The sequence below is a fragment of the Neoarius graeffei genome, chromosome 18, assembly GCF_027579695.1.
Source record: "Neoarius graeffei isolate fNeoGra1 chromosome 18, fNeoGra1.pri, whole genome shotgun sequence".
In the NCBI taxonomy this organism is placed as follows: Eukaryota; Metazoa; Chordata; class Actinopteri; order Siluriformes; family Ariidae; genus Neoarius; species Neoarius graeffei.
The window spans coordinates 29,850,492-29,867,783 of NC_083586.1; the positions used below are offsets into that span (position 1 = coordinate 29,850,492).

A 17,292-nucleotide genomic window follows, 5' to 3' on the forward strand; every position below is an offset into this window, starting at 1 on the left:
TTTACTTGCAAACATGAAGAGTGCGCTTTTTTTTTTTTGTTTACGTATTATGTAGATGTGCTTATTACGTGTCAATTTGCGCATGCGGGACACTTTTGGGTCGTTTTCCGTTCATATTGGAGATCGCATACAAGTCTCATATAATTGGTAATGTGAACGGCCTAACAAAAAAATCGGATTTCACAACAAATCGGATATGGGTCGTTTCAGGTTGCAGTCTGAACGTAGTGTATAGTGTAACAGCCTGAGTATTACTTGGGATCAGATTGAAAAGAAGTGGCGCAAACCGACCGCCTATGATTTGACGTCACGAATAGCTATCCAATCAGAAGCGCGGCTGCGGAGAGCCCCGCCCCTCAATGAGAGCCGTTGCAGGTTGAGCTGCAGTCGGACAGAGGGCTCGGTGCTTCACTGCTGGAGAGTCCGGCTCCGTAAGGGAACGTCTCCAAGCACGGTGAACGGGAAAAGCGCGAGAATGGCGGTGGAAGAAGAAGGACTCCGAGTGTTCCAGAGTGTCAAAATTAAAATCGGTAAGTTGGCTACGGGGAGGACCGAGCGGTGTTTGGTTTCCATGTGAACGCGAGCTATAGCGGGTCAAGAAGGGCTCGAGCGCTGGCGCGCGAGACCACTTTTCCATATTGTAATTCAAAGCACACGCTCGCGCCCGCCGGATATCCAGTGTGCAGAGAGAGAGAGAGAGAGAGAGAGTGCGCGCGCAGCATCATATCCTAAATAATAATAATAATAATAATAATAACAATAAAGCACATCAGGAATCATAACACGATTTAATTTCAGGTTGAATCCGAGACAAAACAAAGCAAAAACGGTCCTGATGGCACGCTCGCGCGCTCCGTGGCTTTTATTCATGATGCATTGAAAACGTAAAGAATGAGAATATTGTCCTCCATCGGTAACGGAGCGGACTGTCCGGCTACACACCGGGCGAGCGGAGAGCTGGACTCCGCAGGATCGTCCCTGTAACACACACAGCGCAGCCTGGAGCGATAATTGTCACAACAATGCGTTTGCGCGTGCACGCGTTTCTCTTTTTGAATACCTTGGCTGTGTCCCAAACCGCATCTGTGTGTGTGTGTGTGTGTGTGTGCTGTGTCTTATTCCAGTAGTGCGCACAAAAGCCTTGGTTGAAGTCTTGTTTTTGCATGACATTGAAATTAAAAATACCACATCTATCTATTTATCTATCTATCTATTTACACACACACACAGGTTCTGGGTTCGAGCCCCGTGGCCGGCGAGGGCCTTTCTGTGCGGAGTTTGCATGTTCTCGCCGTGTCCGCGTGGGTTTCCTCCGGGTGCTCGGGTTTCCCCCACAGTCCAAAGACATGCAGGTTAGGTTAACTGGTGACTCTAAATTGAGCGTAGGTGTGAATGTGAGTGTGAATGGTTGTCTGTGTCTATGTGTCAGCCCTGTGATGACCTGGCGACTTGTCCAGGGTGTACCCCGCCTTTCACCCGTAGTCAGCTGGGATAGGCTCCGGCTTGCCTGTGACCCTGTAGAACAGGATAAAGCGGCTACAGATAATGAGATGATTAGATATATATATGGGGTGGCATGGTGGTGTAGTGGTTAGCACTGTCACCTCACAGCAAGAAGGTCCTGGGTTCGAGCCCCGTGGCCGGCGAGGGCCTTTCTGTGCAGAGTTTGCATGTTCTTGCCATGTCCGCATGGGTTTCCTCCGGGTGCTCGGGTTTCCCCCACAGTCCAAAGACATGCAGGTTAGGTTAACTGGTGACTCTAAATTGAGCGTAGGTGTGAATGCGAGTGTGAATGGTTGTCTGTGTCTATGTGTCAGCCCTGTGATGACCTGGCGACTTGTCCAGGGTGTACCCCGCCTGCGACCCTGTAGGACAGGATAAGCGGATACAGATAATGGATGGATACACCCAAGGGCGGCACGGTAGTGTAGTGGTTAGCACTGAAGGTTCTGGGTTCGAGCCCAACAGCAGCCGACGGGAATCTTTCTGTGTGGAGTTTGCATGTTCTCCCCGTGTCCACATGGGTTTCCTCCGGGTGCTCCGGTTTCCCCCACAGTCCAAAGACATGCAGGTTAGGTTAACTGGTGACTCTAAATTGAGCGTAGGTGTGAATGTGAGTGTGAATGGTTGTCTGTGTCTATGTGTCAGCCCTGTGATGACCTGGCGACTTGTCCAGAGTGTACCCCGCCTTTCGCCCGTAGTCAGCTGGGATAGGCTCCAGCTTGCCTGCGACCCTGTAGAACAGAATGGATATGTGTCGTGTATGCGGCTTCCACACAGCGAGCCCATGCAGAGCACAAACCACCAGCAGAATCTGATCAACAGCTGTACATTTTTACTGCACACAGTGGTGAGCCACATGCATCTGCACGAAAGACTGAAATCGTTTCAATGCTTGATATCTACAACAACCCGGTGCACTAGGTATCATACGTGACATACGACACACATAGTATCCTTTCTTCACTTCGCCACACTGACTTTTTAACTCATTGTTAATAACATCCTCCTGAGACCCAACCCATCGACTTGTGTCCTCTGTTTTACGTGCACACCCTCTTACTCATTCAAGCTATTCACTTGAATCCCGGTGTGTTGTAAAGAGTACATCCTGGGCTTTCCAATGATATATCACGTGATTAGGAGGGTTGCTGGGAAATTCCTAGTAAGGAAATCACAACAAAAGAGAAATTGAAAGACACATTTTGGTTCCCAAGAGGATAATAATATATGCATATCAGCTCTGGGATTGATCAAAACATTACATTTCTCGAGCAATATGGGGCGAACACGTAAACCATATTGGTGTGTCTGTGTCACAATGAAGTGCATCAGTCGAGTCGAGTGTAAAAGCCGAACTTTAATGATTTGCAACCTGGTTGCAAAATTGCCGGTTGCGTAAAGAGCGTTTGCATTGCAGGAAGTGAGCATCATCTGTGACTAAACATTGTGTTGTGGTTGTTCGGGGTTGTTGCATGTTTGTGAGACACACCCTTTTGAAGGGAAACCTCACAAACTTTCCTAGGTGTGTGTGTGTTTATTGATGCTATCAGCCACCAGAATACTGCCTGTTAGGGTTTCCTGTTCGCACTTTGCGTGGACTGTTATTAGTGCATTTGGTTATGAGCCGTGTCACAGACGAGTGCAGGGTGATGATATGTAATGCAGTGTGTGTGCTTGCAGGTTTGGTGTACAAAAAAAAAAACAATAGGGAGGAACAGTGGTGTAGTGGTTAGCACTGTCGCCTCACAGCAAGAAGGTCTTGGGTTCGAGCCCAGCGGCCGACGGGAGTCTTTCTGTGTGGAGTTTGCATGTTCTCCCTGTGGGTTTCCTCCGGGCGCTCGGGTTTCCCCGACAGTCCAAAGACATGCAGGTTAGGCTAATTGGTGGCTCTAAATTGACCGTAGGTGCGAATGGTTGTTTGTCTCTACTAGGGCTGTAACGATACACCCAACTCACGATTCGATTCGTATCACGATTTTTGACCCACGATTCGATACACCCACGATTTTTTTTTAATGTTTTTTTGAAGTAGTAAATTTGACTTATTAACATTTACTTACTTACATTAACTATTTAATAACAAATAATTCAGACCACTGCAGAGAATGAGTAATATGTATGCAAAAATGAACAAATGTATATCCAAAGATTGTTTTATTTCTCAAAATGATACTGTTGAGCCGGAAGCTCTGGTTTTTTTTCGGTTCTGAAAAAGTCATTTTTCCAAATCGTGTAAATCCGTTAAGATTTTTTTTGGGGGGGTGGCTCTCTCACTGTCTCACTCTCATAGGGCCAATGATTTTCTGTGATCGCGGAAAACAGATGGAAATTACGGAATTTTTATGGTGAAACATTGCTCGCGTGTCAAAATGTAACTACCGCAGAAGGCTTCCGCCCAAGCAGATGCTCAGTGTTGCCAGATACTGTAACGTTTTCCACCCCAAAATATGTTCAAAACCAGCCAAAAAGCACCTAAACCCGCCCAATCTGGCAACACTGCATGCCTTTCCGGTCAAGTGATTGTGATTGGCTTGTGGCACACCTAGCCAGCCAATGAGCTGCTTGTTTACAGATTCGCTCCCCGCGTCGCAACCAGAATGGCGACCGCTTAAAAGAAATGAATGCTCTGCCAGTGGCGAGTGTGGACGTTGCGTGACTCGCAGAAGATTGTCGCAGGTCGGCGAAAAAACGACTTACTAATAGATATAAAAAATAAAAGTAATTTAAGTAAGTTTAAAATGTAATTTAAATAAAAAGTAAAGTATTCATAAATTGAAGTTTGGAAGCGCCTCTGTTTTTGGGCTGAGGAGAAGTTTGAAAGGGTGTACCGCGATTCTGCCTTCTTGTATCGCGACACGGATCGTGGCTCTGCGTATCGCGATTTCGATTTCGATACGCATATTGTTACAGCCCTAGTCTCTACGTATTGGCCCTGTGATGATCTGGCGACTTGTCCAGGGTGTAGGGCTGTGCAATTAATCGAATTTTGATCATGATTTCAATTTTTGTGTCAAACGATCTCAAAATTCATATAATCGAGTTGAAATGATTATTTTGCGATTTGTCGGGGACGCGCACACGCAATACATTTCCTCCCCGCGGGCCCATGCGCAGACTTGCCGACAGCACTCACGCGGCGGAAGCAGTGTGTGTGTCTCTATGGCTCTCCACTCACGCAGCTGAAAGGAGGAGAGATTGTGAATTGTTTGGTGCGAGTTAGGCTCGCAAGATGACAGAAGGAGGGCAGAATCGGTTGGTCGACAAAAAGGGATGAAAACCGTCTGTAATATGGGATCACTTTGGATTCGAAGAATCCGACGTGGAACAGAAGCGCATCGTGTGTAAGATTTGCAATAAGGTAGTATCTGTGCCTCTTGGCAACACTACAAACCTCTTCAACCACCTGAAACTGAGCCATAAAGTTATTCACGACGAAACAATAAAAAACCAAAAGATAAAGCCGATGGCAGTTGCTGTGCACCCATACAATAGTGGGTGTTGTTTACAAAAATGTTTGATTTGGAATTTTGTAGTATTGCACTAAAGTGTACCAAAGTTTATTTTTGGATATTCTTTATATAAATAAGTACATTTTTTTTTTTTAAATATAGAGATTGTGGACAACTGGATAGAATGTACATTTGTTTTTCTCTGTCTTATGTCAAAAGAATATTTTTATTTTGTTTTATACATCGCAAACTTAAGTTTTTCTAGACTATATTTATTTTCAGTTTGAAAGAAAGGTGAACGTAAATGATCAATAACAAAGAGGGTTTTTTTTGTTTTAAAGAGAAATGCTGAATAAATGTAGCCTGGCAAGCCAGACTAAATGTGAATATTTAGTCTGGCCTCGATCCGTAGACATTTCCGACGGGTGTGGGAGGAACAACCCGCTGTCTTTCAAACTGTCTCTGTGCGTATAGGCCAACGCTCTGACCAATCAGCGCAACAGTGACTGTGACGTAGTCAGAGCGACAGAAAGCAGTGGGGGAGACCTTGAAATAAATAATTTTTCAAAATGCGTATTAATTAATAAACAGGTTCTAGATATTAAGAAGTTTGGAGATAATGACCACAAGTTTGGAGTCTGTACCACATACACTCTTTTTTTTTCCCCCCCAAGTGTTTTTCAAGGGTTTGCTTAAACTGTTTTTGAGAGTTTTTATTTAGTGGTGTTTGGTGAAATAATTTCCCTTAAATTTAAAATAACGGGAAAATAAGAAACAATCAAAAAGTAATGTTTCAAAGCTGTTTATTAATTCTTCGTACTGCACAAACTAGCCCCATCCTTTTGGCTACGAGCGGAGCCAGCTGGTAGATCAGACTTTTGCCATAGCCGGTCGGCAAAACAGCGAAAACGTCCTTCTTGAAAAGGAATGAGCGGAGAGCCTCTTCCTGCTCATGTTTCAACGAAAACTCCAAGTCTAATTCTTCTAAAACTGATTCCAAAGCGGAGTCAAACGCGCGCTGTTCACTCGCCGTAGCCATCTTTCCTGTTGCGCTTTCTCCAGCGTCGCGCAGCCTTGTCGTCACTCCTGCAAAAGCCCGCCCAAAGAATCCAAACAAAAACCTTGCGTTGTGATTGGCGGGCATGATTTGATGCCCGGGGTGTTTTTGTTTATATGGTGCGAGGCTAGACCCATTCGCTAGGCAAAAAATATTTTTGGCCGCTAGGCGGGTGGGTCTAGTTTACTAGGCTAGAATAAATGCATTGTTTCAAAAAATCGTTTGAATAATCGTGATTTCAATCTTGACTGAAATAATCGTGATTATAATTTTTTCCATAATCGAGCAGCCCTACCAGGGTGTACCCCGCCTCTCGCCCATAGTCAGCTGGGATAGGCTCCCGCGACCCTGCACAGGGTAAGCGGCTATGGATAATAATAATAATAATAATTATTATTATTATAATAACGTGGCGGCACGGTGGTGTAGTAGTTAGTGCTGTCGCCTCACAACAAGAAGGTCCGGGTTCGAGCCCCGTGGCCGGCGAGGGCCTTTCTGTGTGGAGTTTGCATGTTCTCCCCGTGTCCGCGTGGGTTTCCTCCGGGTGCTCCGGTTTCCCCCACAGTCCAAAGACATGCAGGTTAGGTTAACTGGTGACTCTAAATTGACCGTAGGTGTGAATGTGAGTGTGAATGGTTGTCTGTGTCTATGTGTCAGCCCTGTGATGACCTGGCGACTTGTCCAGGGTGTACCCCGCCTTTCGCCCGTAGTCAGCTGGGATAGGCTCCAGCTTGCCTGCGACCCTGTAGCACAGGATAAAGCGGCTAGAGATAATAAGATGAGATGAGATTATAATAACGTAATTACTGTTCTGTAAAAGGCAGTATGGGGTCACGGTTGATCGTTCCCAAACAGCATCATATATAAAATCAACGATTACATTCCAAATCCTAGCATTAGTGTGTACACTTTACATACACTTGCTCTTCCCAACATTCAGGATTAAACGATCAACGATTTCTACTCATTTTGTGAGTGTGTGCTGTGCCCGAGTCCGGAAGAGGAGGGTGTTTGATTGTTTTGCTACGTATACAGAGTTCTCGGCCTGGTTTCCTGAGGGAATGTTTGTCTGGAGGAAGCTTCTGGGGTCGGGAGCTTCTGGCAGGGGGCTAAGGGAGGAAACAGGGACGCGCTCCAGATCACTTCCTGATAGGCCCAAGGAACTACAAAGCACCTCGAAGCAGCTTGTTTTCAGTGTTCCTGGGTTCGACTCGGACTAACGCGAACCAGATGGAATCAGAGATTGACTTTCACACTGAGAGTCAACACGCTGTAATGCTTTTTCTTTTCTTTTTTTTTTGAGTCAGTCCCCAAACTTTTTATTGCTCAATGTTTCACAAGCAGAATAAAACTGAGTTGTGAGACTTGTAGGTGAAAGACGAGTTTTAACAGAAGGAGCTTTTCGTTTCATATGAGGGGCTTCAGAGAAGAGACAGGACGGAGTCAGGAACAGCGATTAGTGTGGGGCTGAATTGCAGAACGTGAGAATCAACTCCCCGTAAGTGCTTTAGGGGCAGAAACAAGGCAAGAGGAGGAAGTGTTCCAGTTTCCACATGGCCTTCCTGGACGCTGGCCAGTAGAGTTGTCCAAAACCTTGAGGGCTTGTTGAATCACTGAGGAACGGACAGGGAGGGCTGTTTCACATGTCACTCCTAATACTGATGTCATCTTAATTTAGGGGGGGAAAAAAACAAAAACGTTCCTTAATCTTTCCCCAGAGAGGTGCAACATTGTTTCCTGGTGATTTTCTGGTGCTCTGCGCTCTTAGTCTCAGGTGCTGTAGCTTCCTTGATCCACCTCGTGCGATCGGGCCGTAGAAACAGAGACATGCCTGTAGACACATTTAAATCTTTCAGCCTCTTGCTGCGGAGATACATGAGACAGCTATGTTTTAAAGCAGCGCTCAGACCAACTGTGAATAAAATTCGCTGGAAGGGAAAGGACGAGGGACTCCTCCTGTCCAGGTAGAAAACAAGAAGGCAAATTATCCAGCCGTGCCGTCTCTCACACTCACCGGAGCCAACACTGTTTGTAAATCAAGAGTATCTCATGATCGCTTAGCTTCGTTTCCGTTGGTCTGAGCTGGGGAAACTGGAAGAGGTTAACCATATTCAGAAAACAACTATTCGCAAATCCGTATCAACACACAGGTTGTCGTAAAACGTGCGATGCATCAGCGATATAGACTATTAAAAGTTTTAACAGTATACGCTCACTCACTCGTCCGCTTGCTCCTGCAAGAGCATGGCGCCTCGGATCACAAGGTTCTCCAGTCTGTCCTGTTCTGGGGCGCCTCCCAGGCTGATGTTACCGTAGATCGAGACTCAGGTCAGCAGACAGCTGGTCGGTCCACTTACTCCGGGGTCTGCCCCGGGTCTCTTTCATTCATTCGGTCCTGGGTCAGTGATCCATTGAGGTCAGTCCTGTCTGAATTCCTTTTTTGTCGAGGTTTCATCGCAGTAGTAACCCGCAGTTACGTGGCGGGTTGCTGGCCCTACGCACAACCCCACAGACACTTGTATACTGCCCCTGGGGGGGGTTGGGGCAGTGCAGATGCTATTAGCCAGCAGCAGCTCCCCCGGGATCCGTCCCACCATGGTTGACAGGCTTTCGTCTAAACCGGGGAACAGGGGTGCTGCGCCCTCTTACTCTTGGCATGCGCCCCCTTACTGAAATGCCGATTGAACCCCAAGTCACACTTAGGTCATGCACTTATATGCTACTGCACAACATGCAATCTTTCTCAAAACGATCTTTTCTCCGTGAAAACATCCCAGCAACACCACGTGACAATGTGTCTGATCATCAAACACGTTATAACTACTCCAAAAATATTCCAATCATAGTAGATACACCGCCAGATGGTGCAAAAACAACCCGAATTGGCGTTTTCCAGACTGAGGCGCCATGTTGTTTAGTTGTTTACTTGTCGCGGCTGCTCTCGCGAGATTTGACATGGGTTACATACAAGGTCAGCTGACTTGTAGAGCGAGATTTCTCGAGACTGAATGACCTTTCACCCACCGGCGCAGGAGCTTTTGACAGAAGTAGTTCGCGAGTTGTTTTTGTTGACACTTGGGCATTTAAAGATGTCATCCCGCGGCACGAAACGGAAGAAAGCCAAAGACTGTCCGGGGCAGAAGATTACTTTTCTTTTTCAATGTTGACAATTTGTTACAATTTCCCTGTCAGATAGCCTCAGAATGTCCCATTGTAGCCTCAGTTTTTCAAAGGCTTCGCACGTCGGGGGACGGACGGACAACCGGCACCATCATCCCCCCCGCTCCCTCGCCATGGTGAGCGCCCTCATACTAAATTTTTCTAGACAAACCCCTGGTTGACCTTGCCAGGAGCAGGGGGAACCTAGCAGGACTAGGCCTGATGGTTCGCCGCCATGCTCCCGATGGTTTATCACAACCCAGGGTCGTTGCTGAAGCCATTGCCCGGGGAATACCGCTAGGAGGTAAGCACTCTGACTCAATCCCCAACAGTATACAGGACCAGTCAAAAGTTTGTGCACCCCGACTCTGCTCATTCATAGGTTTTTCTGTGTTGTGTATTTTCTACATTGGAGAACAAAACTGATGTCAAAACTATGAAATAACCTATGGAGCACATCTGGAATTCAGGGTTCTATCTAGGCCTTTTCAGCGTATCGGGCTGATACGCATTGTTTCCTTACCGCTACGCCCACAATATTGCGGACACGCCTGTAAAAGTCGCCGCTACACTAATAAAAAGACTTGTCGATCTTGAAAAAGTGGTCTTTTGTTATCCCCATGCAGCGGCGCCATGTGAATGTTCTACAGTGTTCGGACATCCTCTACTGTCCATCCACATGCCCGAGTAGTTCTGTGTGGAGATAGTCACTGATCATGCTCGTCCGGTTTACCTCCTTCCTTATGCTGTGTTTGCGGTAAAGTGCCATCCGTGTTAAGAGGCGCTTACGCACCATGCATGTAATATGTACTGGTCCCTGGCATTTTTTATGACGTAAAATGGTGCATTGAAACTGTCTGAGTAACAGCCAGTAGGGGAAACTTCAACTTTGGAGCTGCTGCTGATTATTGGGCATCAGTGAAAACCTGCTACGTAGATATTAGTTAGATCTGGATAGTCAGCGTACTGTAATTGATCGGCTGAAGCGGAAAATAAAGCTGACAGTTGGTGAACATATACTGGTTGTTTTATTCTTATTCCATAAATATGTCACTAATATAGTTGAATCTTAATTATATTAAGTCTTCAGTCAAAAACGATCACAACAACTTTTGGGAAAAAAAAAATCTCATGAGTATTACCAAAAAAGAGTGACTTTCAGGGAGGTGCCAGGAAATGCACTAGAATGCAAATCCGAGCATGTAGAACCCGTGAGCTTTCGGGGGCCTAAGGCGGCCCCCAAACTCCCCACCGCTATGACTGGTGCCACTACGCTGACATCCATCATTACTTTAAAGTGCATATTCCGGGCCAGTTGCGTGTTTTTTGTTTTTTTAATATGAAAGTATGTCCCCTTACACACTCCTCCAGAAGGGTAATTTTGCACAAGGCCATCTGTCTACAGCAGAAAAAAATAAAATAACAAAACGCGTCTGGAAAAATCCCAAGGGAGTCTGGAGCCAGATTCGTGACGTCACCTGCGGAAGCGCCAGCAGGCTGCGCGAGCTTTGCACGGTTTCAGTGCACAGCCTGTGTAGACCAAGCGCTCCCATTTCTCTCTCATTGTCCGGTCTTTTGGGAAACGATGAGTACTAATCCCATCAAGATTGGTGTTGCTACACCCTCCTACGATACATCTGTTCACCATTTTAATAATTACACGATAACGTTGAAGAAATTTGCAGAAAACCACCAGGTCGTTTTCTCATAAACGAACCAGCGCTGACGTAGCATTCAGAGGGAGGCGTCCCGCACGCGACGTCACGAAAATCAATGTTTGCCGGGAAATCCAAACGCCAAGTTTTTTCAGAGGCGGACCAATTCGCCTCAAATGGCTTGATTTCAACTGAATTTTACTGGTATTGCGCAAGGTAAAAAAAAAAATGGCACAAAATGCAAAAGTTTAATATAAAATAGGAGAATTACATTGATCTTGCTCCTGAATTTACCCGTGATATGCACTTTAAGACATGTCTTTTAATTAATAAAAATGTAAAAAAAAAATTGAGTTAGAAGGCGTGTCCAAACTTTCGACTTCATGTCAGTAATAAAAGCGTAAAAACAGATTTTTTTCTGGCACCATATTGTCATGTCATATTGGACTTTAGGCTTTTATGATATTTTTATTTTCAAAGACGTGTTTCAACTTCAAATAAAGAGAAATCCCTCGACGAGGCAGAAACGTGCTTAGTAACGGTGACTCTATGTTTGAAAACACCTCCGTTCTGTACTGCACCGCGTCCCGTCACGCTGCACATCATTTCACTTTTAATTTGCATGAAGGTGAAAACAACTCGTCTTTTTTTTTACAGCTCAGCCCCTAATTTTGCATCACTGTACATTTTCAGTTCTCAGGGGAAAAAAGAAAATGAATGACGTCCTGGTGTCTGGTACTGTACGTACGTAGTGTACACATAAATGAATCAGACGTCGAATGTCGGTGAATGTGTGTGATGTCCTGGTGTCCCGTCCACGGTGTATGGATCCCTGACTCCTGATGTCATCTCACGTAGAACATATGCACGTTGCATTGCTTGTCCAGCAGGCGCGGATATTTGCAGATTGAGAAATTGGTGGTTCGTGTTTGAGCGAAACGGTCTGGAATGACTGTGCAGCGTACGACCAAGTCAAAACAAAACTCGATGAGATTTATCTGCAGGTTGAAGTCAGATAAACGAAAGCGTACACGGCCGAGCTAGACTTCCTCCAGTCAGAATACAGTGGTTTTGACGAGCTATTTGTGTCTTTAAACCTCAAGCAGAGATGGAAATCTCTTTTTCCGCTAGTGTTACAGAGGGCCAGGATTACTCTTCTTAAAAAAAAAAAAAAGTTCTCTGAGGTTTATTGCAATCATTTGCACATGAAAATGTGTTTTGCCTCCCGAATGCTTTCAGGAGTTCCTTGCAGTCAAGAGCACCACGTCAGCAAAACAGGGTTAAAAATAGCAGACGATGACTGCTAGAATCTGTGCTGTAAAGTAGCAGGGTGGCGGTGCAATGCTAAAAAGCTTCACGTCCACAAGCGCAAATAAATTTGCACACATACAAATCACGCTACACATATAAACCAATCCACTTGCTCCTAGTTACCGTTAGCTGACCCCTTGCATTGTGCCTCGTTTCTAGTTCAGGAGAAGAAGTCAAGTCATTTCACAGGAAGGACGTGATCTCAGTTTCCACTTGGCTTTCCTGGCAGCTGGCCAACAGAGTTTCCCCCAAAACCTCAGGGGTGGCTGTTGAATCACTGAGGAAGGGGCAAGGAGAAGGGTCGCTTCCCATGTGCCATCTGTGCACAGGAATCTTCTCGATGCACTTACAGTGGTGCTTGAACGTTTGTGAACCCTTTAGAATTTTCTACATTTCTGCATAAATATGACCTAAAACATCATCAGATTTTCACACAAATCCTAAAAGTAGATGAAAAGAACTCAGTTAAACAAATGAGACAAAAATATTATACTTGGTCATTTATTTATTGAGGAAAATTATCCAATATTACATATCTGTGAGTGGCAAAAGTATGTGAACCTCTAGGATTAGCAGTTCATTTGAAGGTGAAATTAAGTCAATCAATGGGATGACAATCAGGTGTGAGTGGGCACCCTGTTTTATTTAAAGAACAGGGATCTATCAAAGTCTGATCTTCACAACACATGTTTGTGGAAGTGTATCATGGCACGAACAAAGGAGATTTCTGAGGACCTCAGAAAAAGCGTTGTTGATGCTCATCAGGCTGGAAAAGGTTACAAAAGCATCTCTAAAGAGTTTGGACTCCACCAATCCACAGTCAGACAGATTGTGTACAAATGGAGGAATATGAAGACCATTGTTACCCTCCCCAGGAGTGGTCAACCAGCAAAGATCACTCCAAGAGCAAGGTGTATAATAGTCGGCGAGGTCACAAAGGACCCCAGGGTAACTTCTAAGCAACTGAAGGCCTCTCTCACATTGGCTAATGTTAATGTTCATGAGTCCACCATCAGGAGAACACTGAACAACAATGGTGTGCATGGCAGAGTTGCAAGGAGAAAGCCACTGCTCTCCAAAAAGAACATTGCTGCTCGTCTGCAGTTTGCTAAAGATCACGTGGACAAGCCAGAAGGCTATTAGAAAAATGTTTTGTGGATGGATGAGACCAAAATAGAACTTTTTGGTTGAAATGAGAAGCATTATATTTGGAGAAAGGAAAACACTGCATTCCAGCATGAGAACCTCATCCCATCTGTGAAACATGGTGGTGGTAGTATCATGGTTTGGGCCTGTTTTGCTGCATCTGGGCCAGGACGGCTTGCCATCATTGATGGAACAATGAATGAATTGTTCCATCAATGATGGCAAGCCGTCATAATGAATTATACCAATGAATTCTGAATTATACCAGCGAATTCTAAAGGAAAATGTCAGGACATCTGTCCATGAACTGAATCTCAAGAGAAGTTGGGTCATGCAGCAAGACAACGACCCTAAGCACACAAGTCATTCTACCAAAGAATGGTTAAAGAAGAATAAAGTGAATGTTTTGGAATGGCCAAGTCAAAGTCCTGACCTTAATCCAATGGAAATGTTGCGGAAGGACCTGAAGCGAGCAGTTCATGTGAGGAAACCCACCAACATCCCAGAGTTGAAGCTGTTCTGTACGGAGGAATAGGCTAAAATTCCTCCAAGCCAGTGTGCAGGACTGATCAACAGTTACCGCAAACGTTTAGTTGCAGTTATTGCTGCACAAGGGGGTCACACCAGATACTGAAAGCAAAGGTTCACTTACTTTTGCCACTCACAGATATGTAATATTGGATCATTTTCCTCAATAAATAAATGACCAAGTATAATATTTTTGTCTCATTTGTTTAACTGGGTTCTCTTTATCTACTTTTAGGACTTGTGTGAAAATCTGATGATGTTTTAGGTCATATTTATGCAGAAATATAGAAACTTCAAAAGGGTTCACAAACTTTCAAGCACCACTGTAGATAGAAATGCAGATTTATCCCTAATGAGCCAGCCAGAGGTGACAGTGGCAAGACAAAACTCCCTGAGAAGTCACGAGGAAGAAACCTTGAGTGAAACTAGACCGAAAATGTTTTAGGCCATATTTATGCAGAAATATAGAAACTTCTAAAGGGTTCACAAACTTTCAAGCACCACTGTACATGAATTTTTGTACTAATTTCATGCAAGAGCATCACACCTGTGCGCCTTGGCGCGTGCATCAGATAGACTCTTGGGCGCGCTCCGGACAGCGCGTGTGCCAAGCAGACTCTTGCACCATAAACGACTCGCACCTGCACAGGATTAAGGCACAATCAATACAGTGATATAAAAACTGTGAAAACACACTTACTTTGCGAAGTATTGAGTTGTGTTGCTGACACGTTACCAAGCTTTATTTCCTTGTTTGGTTTCCTGATCCTTGATTTCCTGTTTCTCGTCTTTTGATTCTGCCGAGTCTACGATAGCCTGTTTGTGCCTCGCTCCACCTCGCTGGATCGTTTACCGTCTTCACTTTGCATTAATAAACGCACCTTCTACACTTACATCCGTCTCCCAACCATCTCTGACAGAATACTTCGCACTCGCTGATAAAGAGAAGCACATTCACCTGTTCAGGAACAAACTAATGTTCTCATCTCATCTCATTATCTCTAGCCGCTTTATCCTTCTACAGGGTCGCAGGCAAGCTGGAGCCTATCCCAGCTGACTACGGGCGAAAGGCGGGGTACACCCTGGACAAGTCGCCAGGTCATCACAGGGCTGACACATAGACACAGACAACCATTCACACCTACGGTCAATTTAGAGTCACCAGTTAACCTAACCTGCATGTCTTTGGACTGTGGGGGAAACCGGAGCACCCGGAGGAAACCCACACGGACACGGGGAGAACATGCAAACTCCACACAGAAAGGCCCTCGCCGGCCCCGGGGCTCGAACCCAGGACCTTCTTGCTGTGAGGCGACAGTGCTAACCACTACACCACCGTGCCGCCCAAACTAATGTTAACGGTGCTAAAACAGCCACCGACAAACGGTGCAGATGGAGTCTTGGACTCGGACTTGGATCAATAGCGGACTCGGCTCGGACTCGAGGTTTAGTGGCTCGATTACAACACTGTTGTTATGTCAGTACATTGCTGCCGTTGTTCTTTGCAGGTCAGCCGAAACTTCATTTTTCCTTAGCAAACACAAATGAATGTTTGTTATAATTTAGGATATTATGAAATCAGGGCCTCTGTGTTTCACACCAGATTTTAGTTTTCAGCTCGAATGTGTTATCAAGTGAATTAAATAGTGCGACATCCGACATATAAAAATCCTTCGATGATCTGCTAATGTGAGTCGGCACTAACTGATCTCGAGGCACAATACAACATCACTGCGGCGTTAGTCGGTTTTAATAAAGACCTGGGATTGTTTGGTATTGAAAAAGAGAACAGAATGTCTAAAGGGGTGTTCACACGGCACATATTTGCATCGATGCTGCACCGATGTGTTTTGTTGCGATATATCTTACAGCGGTGTAAATTTTGTGGAGCGTTCACACGTCACAAACCTGCTTACTAGAGAGAAGCGTGTTAGCACCGGTGCAGCCCCACTTGCGTTCACACGGCAGTTTTTGCAATTGAGGTTTTTCATCCATGTGACCAAGTCATGTGATGCTGCCATTTTGGACGTCACGGCTCGAATCAGTTTGAATGCGAGGAAGGCGAAAAACATAAAAGAAAAAGGAGCGAGATGCAGAAAACACCTTCACTATCCAGCGACGTAGGGCATTTACAGGGCGAGCAGAGGGAGAGGTATTTGCAAAAATTGAGGTTAGCAGGCTTAGAGAACGACGTTTACCTGCTTCCACCAGGATTGTTCACTGACGTACGGAAGTACACGAAGCCCTCGTCTTTACCTGACTTCGGCCCACATGATCTGTATACCTATGTCGTTAAAAACCCATCGCCATACACAGGTATTGATCTGAAAGCGTAGAAGAGTTTGGATGCCTACAAATATTTTGTGTCAGGCTGGGTAACATGCCTACATCAGCGGGTCGTCCCTGGAGCCGGTGGTCGCCATCTTATTACAGCTAAGGTTTGTTCACATTTTCATTTACTTTCGGTCCTCAGGATAAACAAAATGTTATTAAATGTCATTGAAATAACTTCTTAGTCTGTTGAGACATGGCCTGTTATAAATTTGCTGTTACCAGGCAATGACCAAGAACTGTATTATTAGGGTCGGTGTCTGTGTTGTAGCAGTGTACTAGCAGCTAGCTGTTAGCACTAGCTAATGTCAACAACATCATAGCTGGTATGTTACTGTAGCAATGTTTACGTTCAGTCATTTGGATGACTGTTAAAACCTTTCAGTCTCAAGTTTTTCCTTTACTGTATTTACTAGTTTACTGTAATTATGATCCGGCAGCTATTTACACCGGATCCAGTGTAAATAGCTGCCGGAACGCGCTCCAGCTTGCTCCCCCTCAAATTAAGCAGCGCGCTCCGGAACCTCGGCCGGAGCACTCCGGGAGCAAGCCGGAGCGCGCTGCTTAATTTGAGGGGGAGCAAGCCGGAGCGCGTTCCGGCAGCTATTTACACTGGATCCGGTGTAAATAGCTGCCGGATCATAATTACAGTAAACTAGTAAATACAGTAAAGGAAAAACTTGAGACTGAAAGGTTTTAACAGTCATCCAAATGACTGAACGTAAACATTGCTACAGTAACATACTAGCTACTATGTTGTTGACATTAGCTAGCTTGACCTTCAAAATGGCGGACACCGGGGCGTCACGTGACCCTGTGATGTCAGGTGAAAAACCTCAATACGATAGTAATAATGCGGAAATGAAATATGCGCATGCGTGAAAATGTACTTCCTTTTCCCGGTTGTCATGGCATCACCAAGTGCCGGGAAAACAACGTGGATGAAGACACCAGTGTTGCCAGATACTGCTGACGTTTTCCAGCCCAAAATATGTTCAAATCAGCCAAAATGCACTTAAAACCGCCCAATCTGGCAACACTGGAAGACACGCAGTTCTGTTGTTGTTGTTGATATTCGCCATTTTGGAAGCACAAAATACCTCATTCTCATCTCATTATCTCTAGCCGCTTTATCCTGTTCTACAGGGTCGCA

General features: G+C 45.2%; 1 protein-coding gene across 1 annotated transcript in view; it reads left to right on the forward strand.

Moving 5' to 3' along the window:
• Positions 1-387: 387 nt before the first annotated feature.
• The window catches only part of rasa3 (RAS p21 protein activator 3), a 180,992-nt gene continuing 164,087 nt past the window's right edge, over positions 388-17,292 (forward strand). The window contains exon 1 of the mRNA XM_060898657.1: positions 388-530. Within this exon, the coding sequence (XP_060754640.1) occupies positions 476-530 (55 nt within the window). The 5' untranslated portion in view covers positions 388-475. The remainder of the gene's footprint in view (positions 531-17,292) is intronic.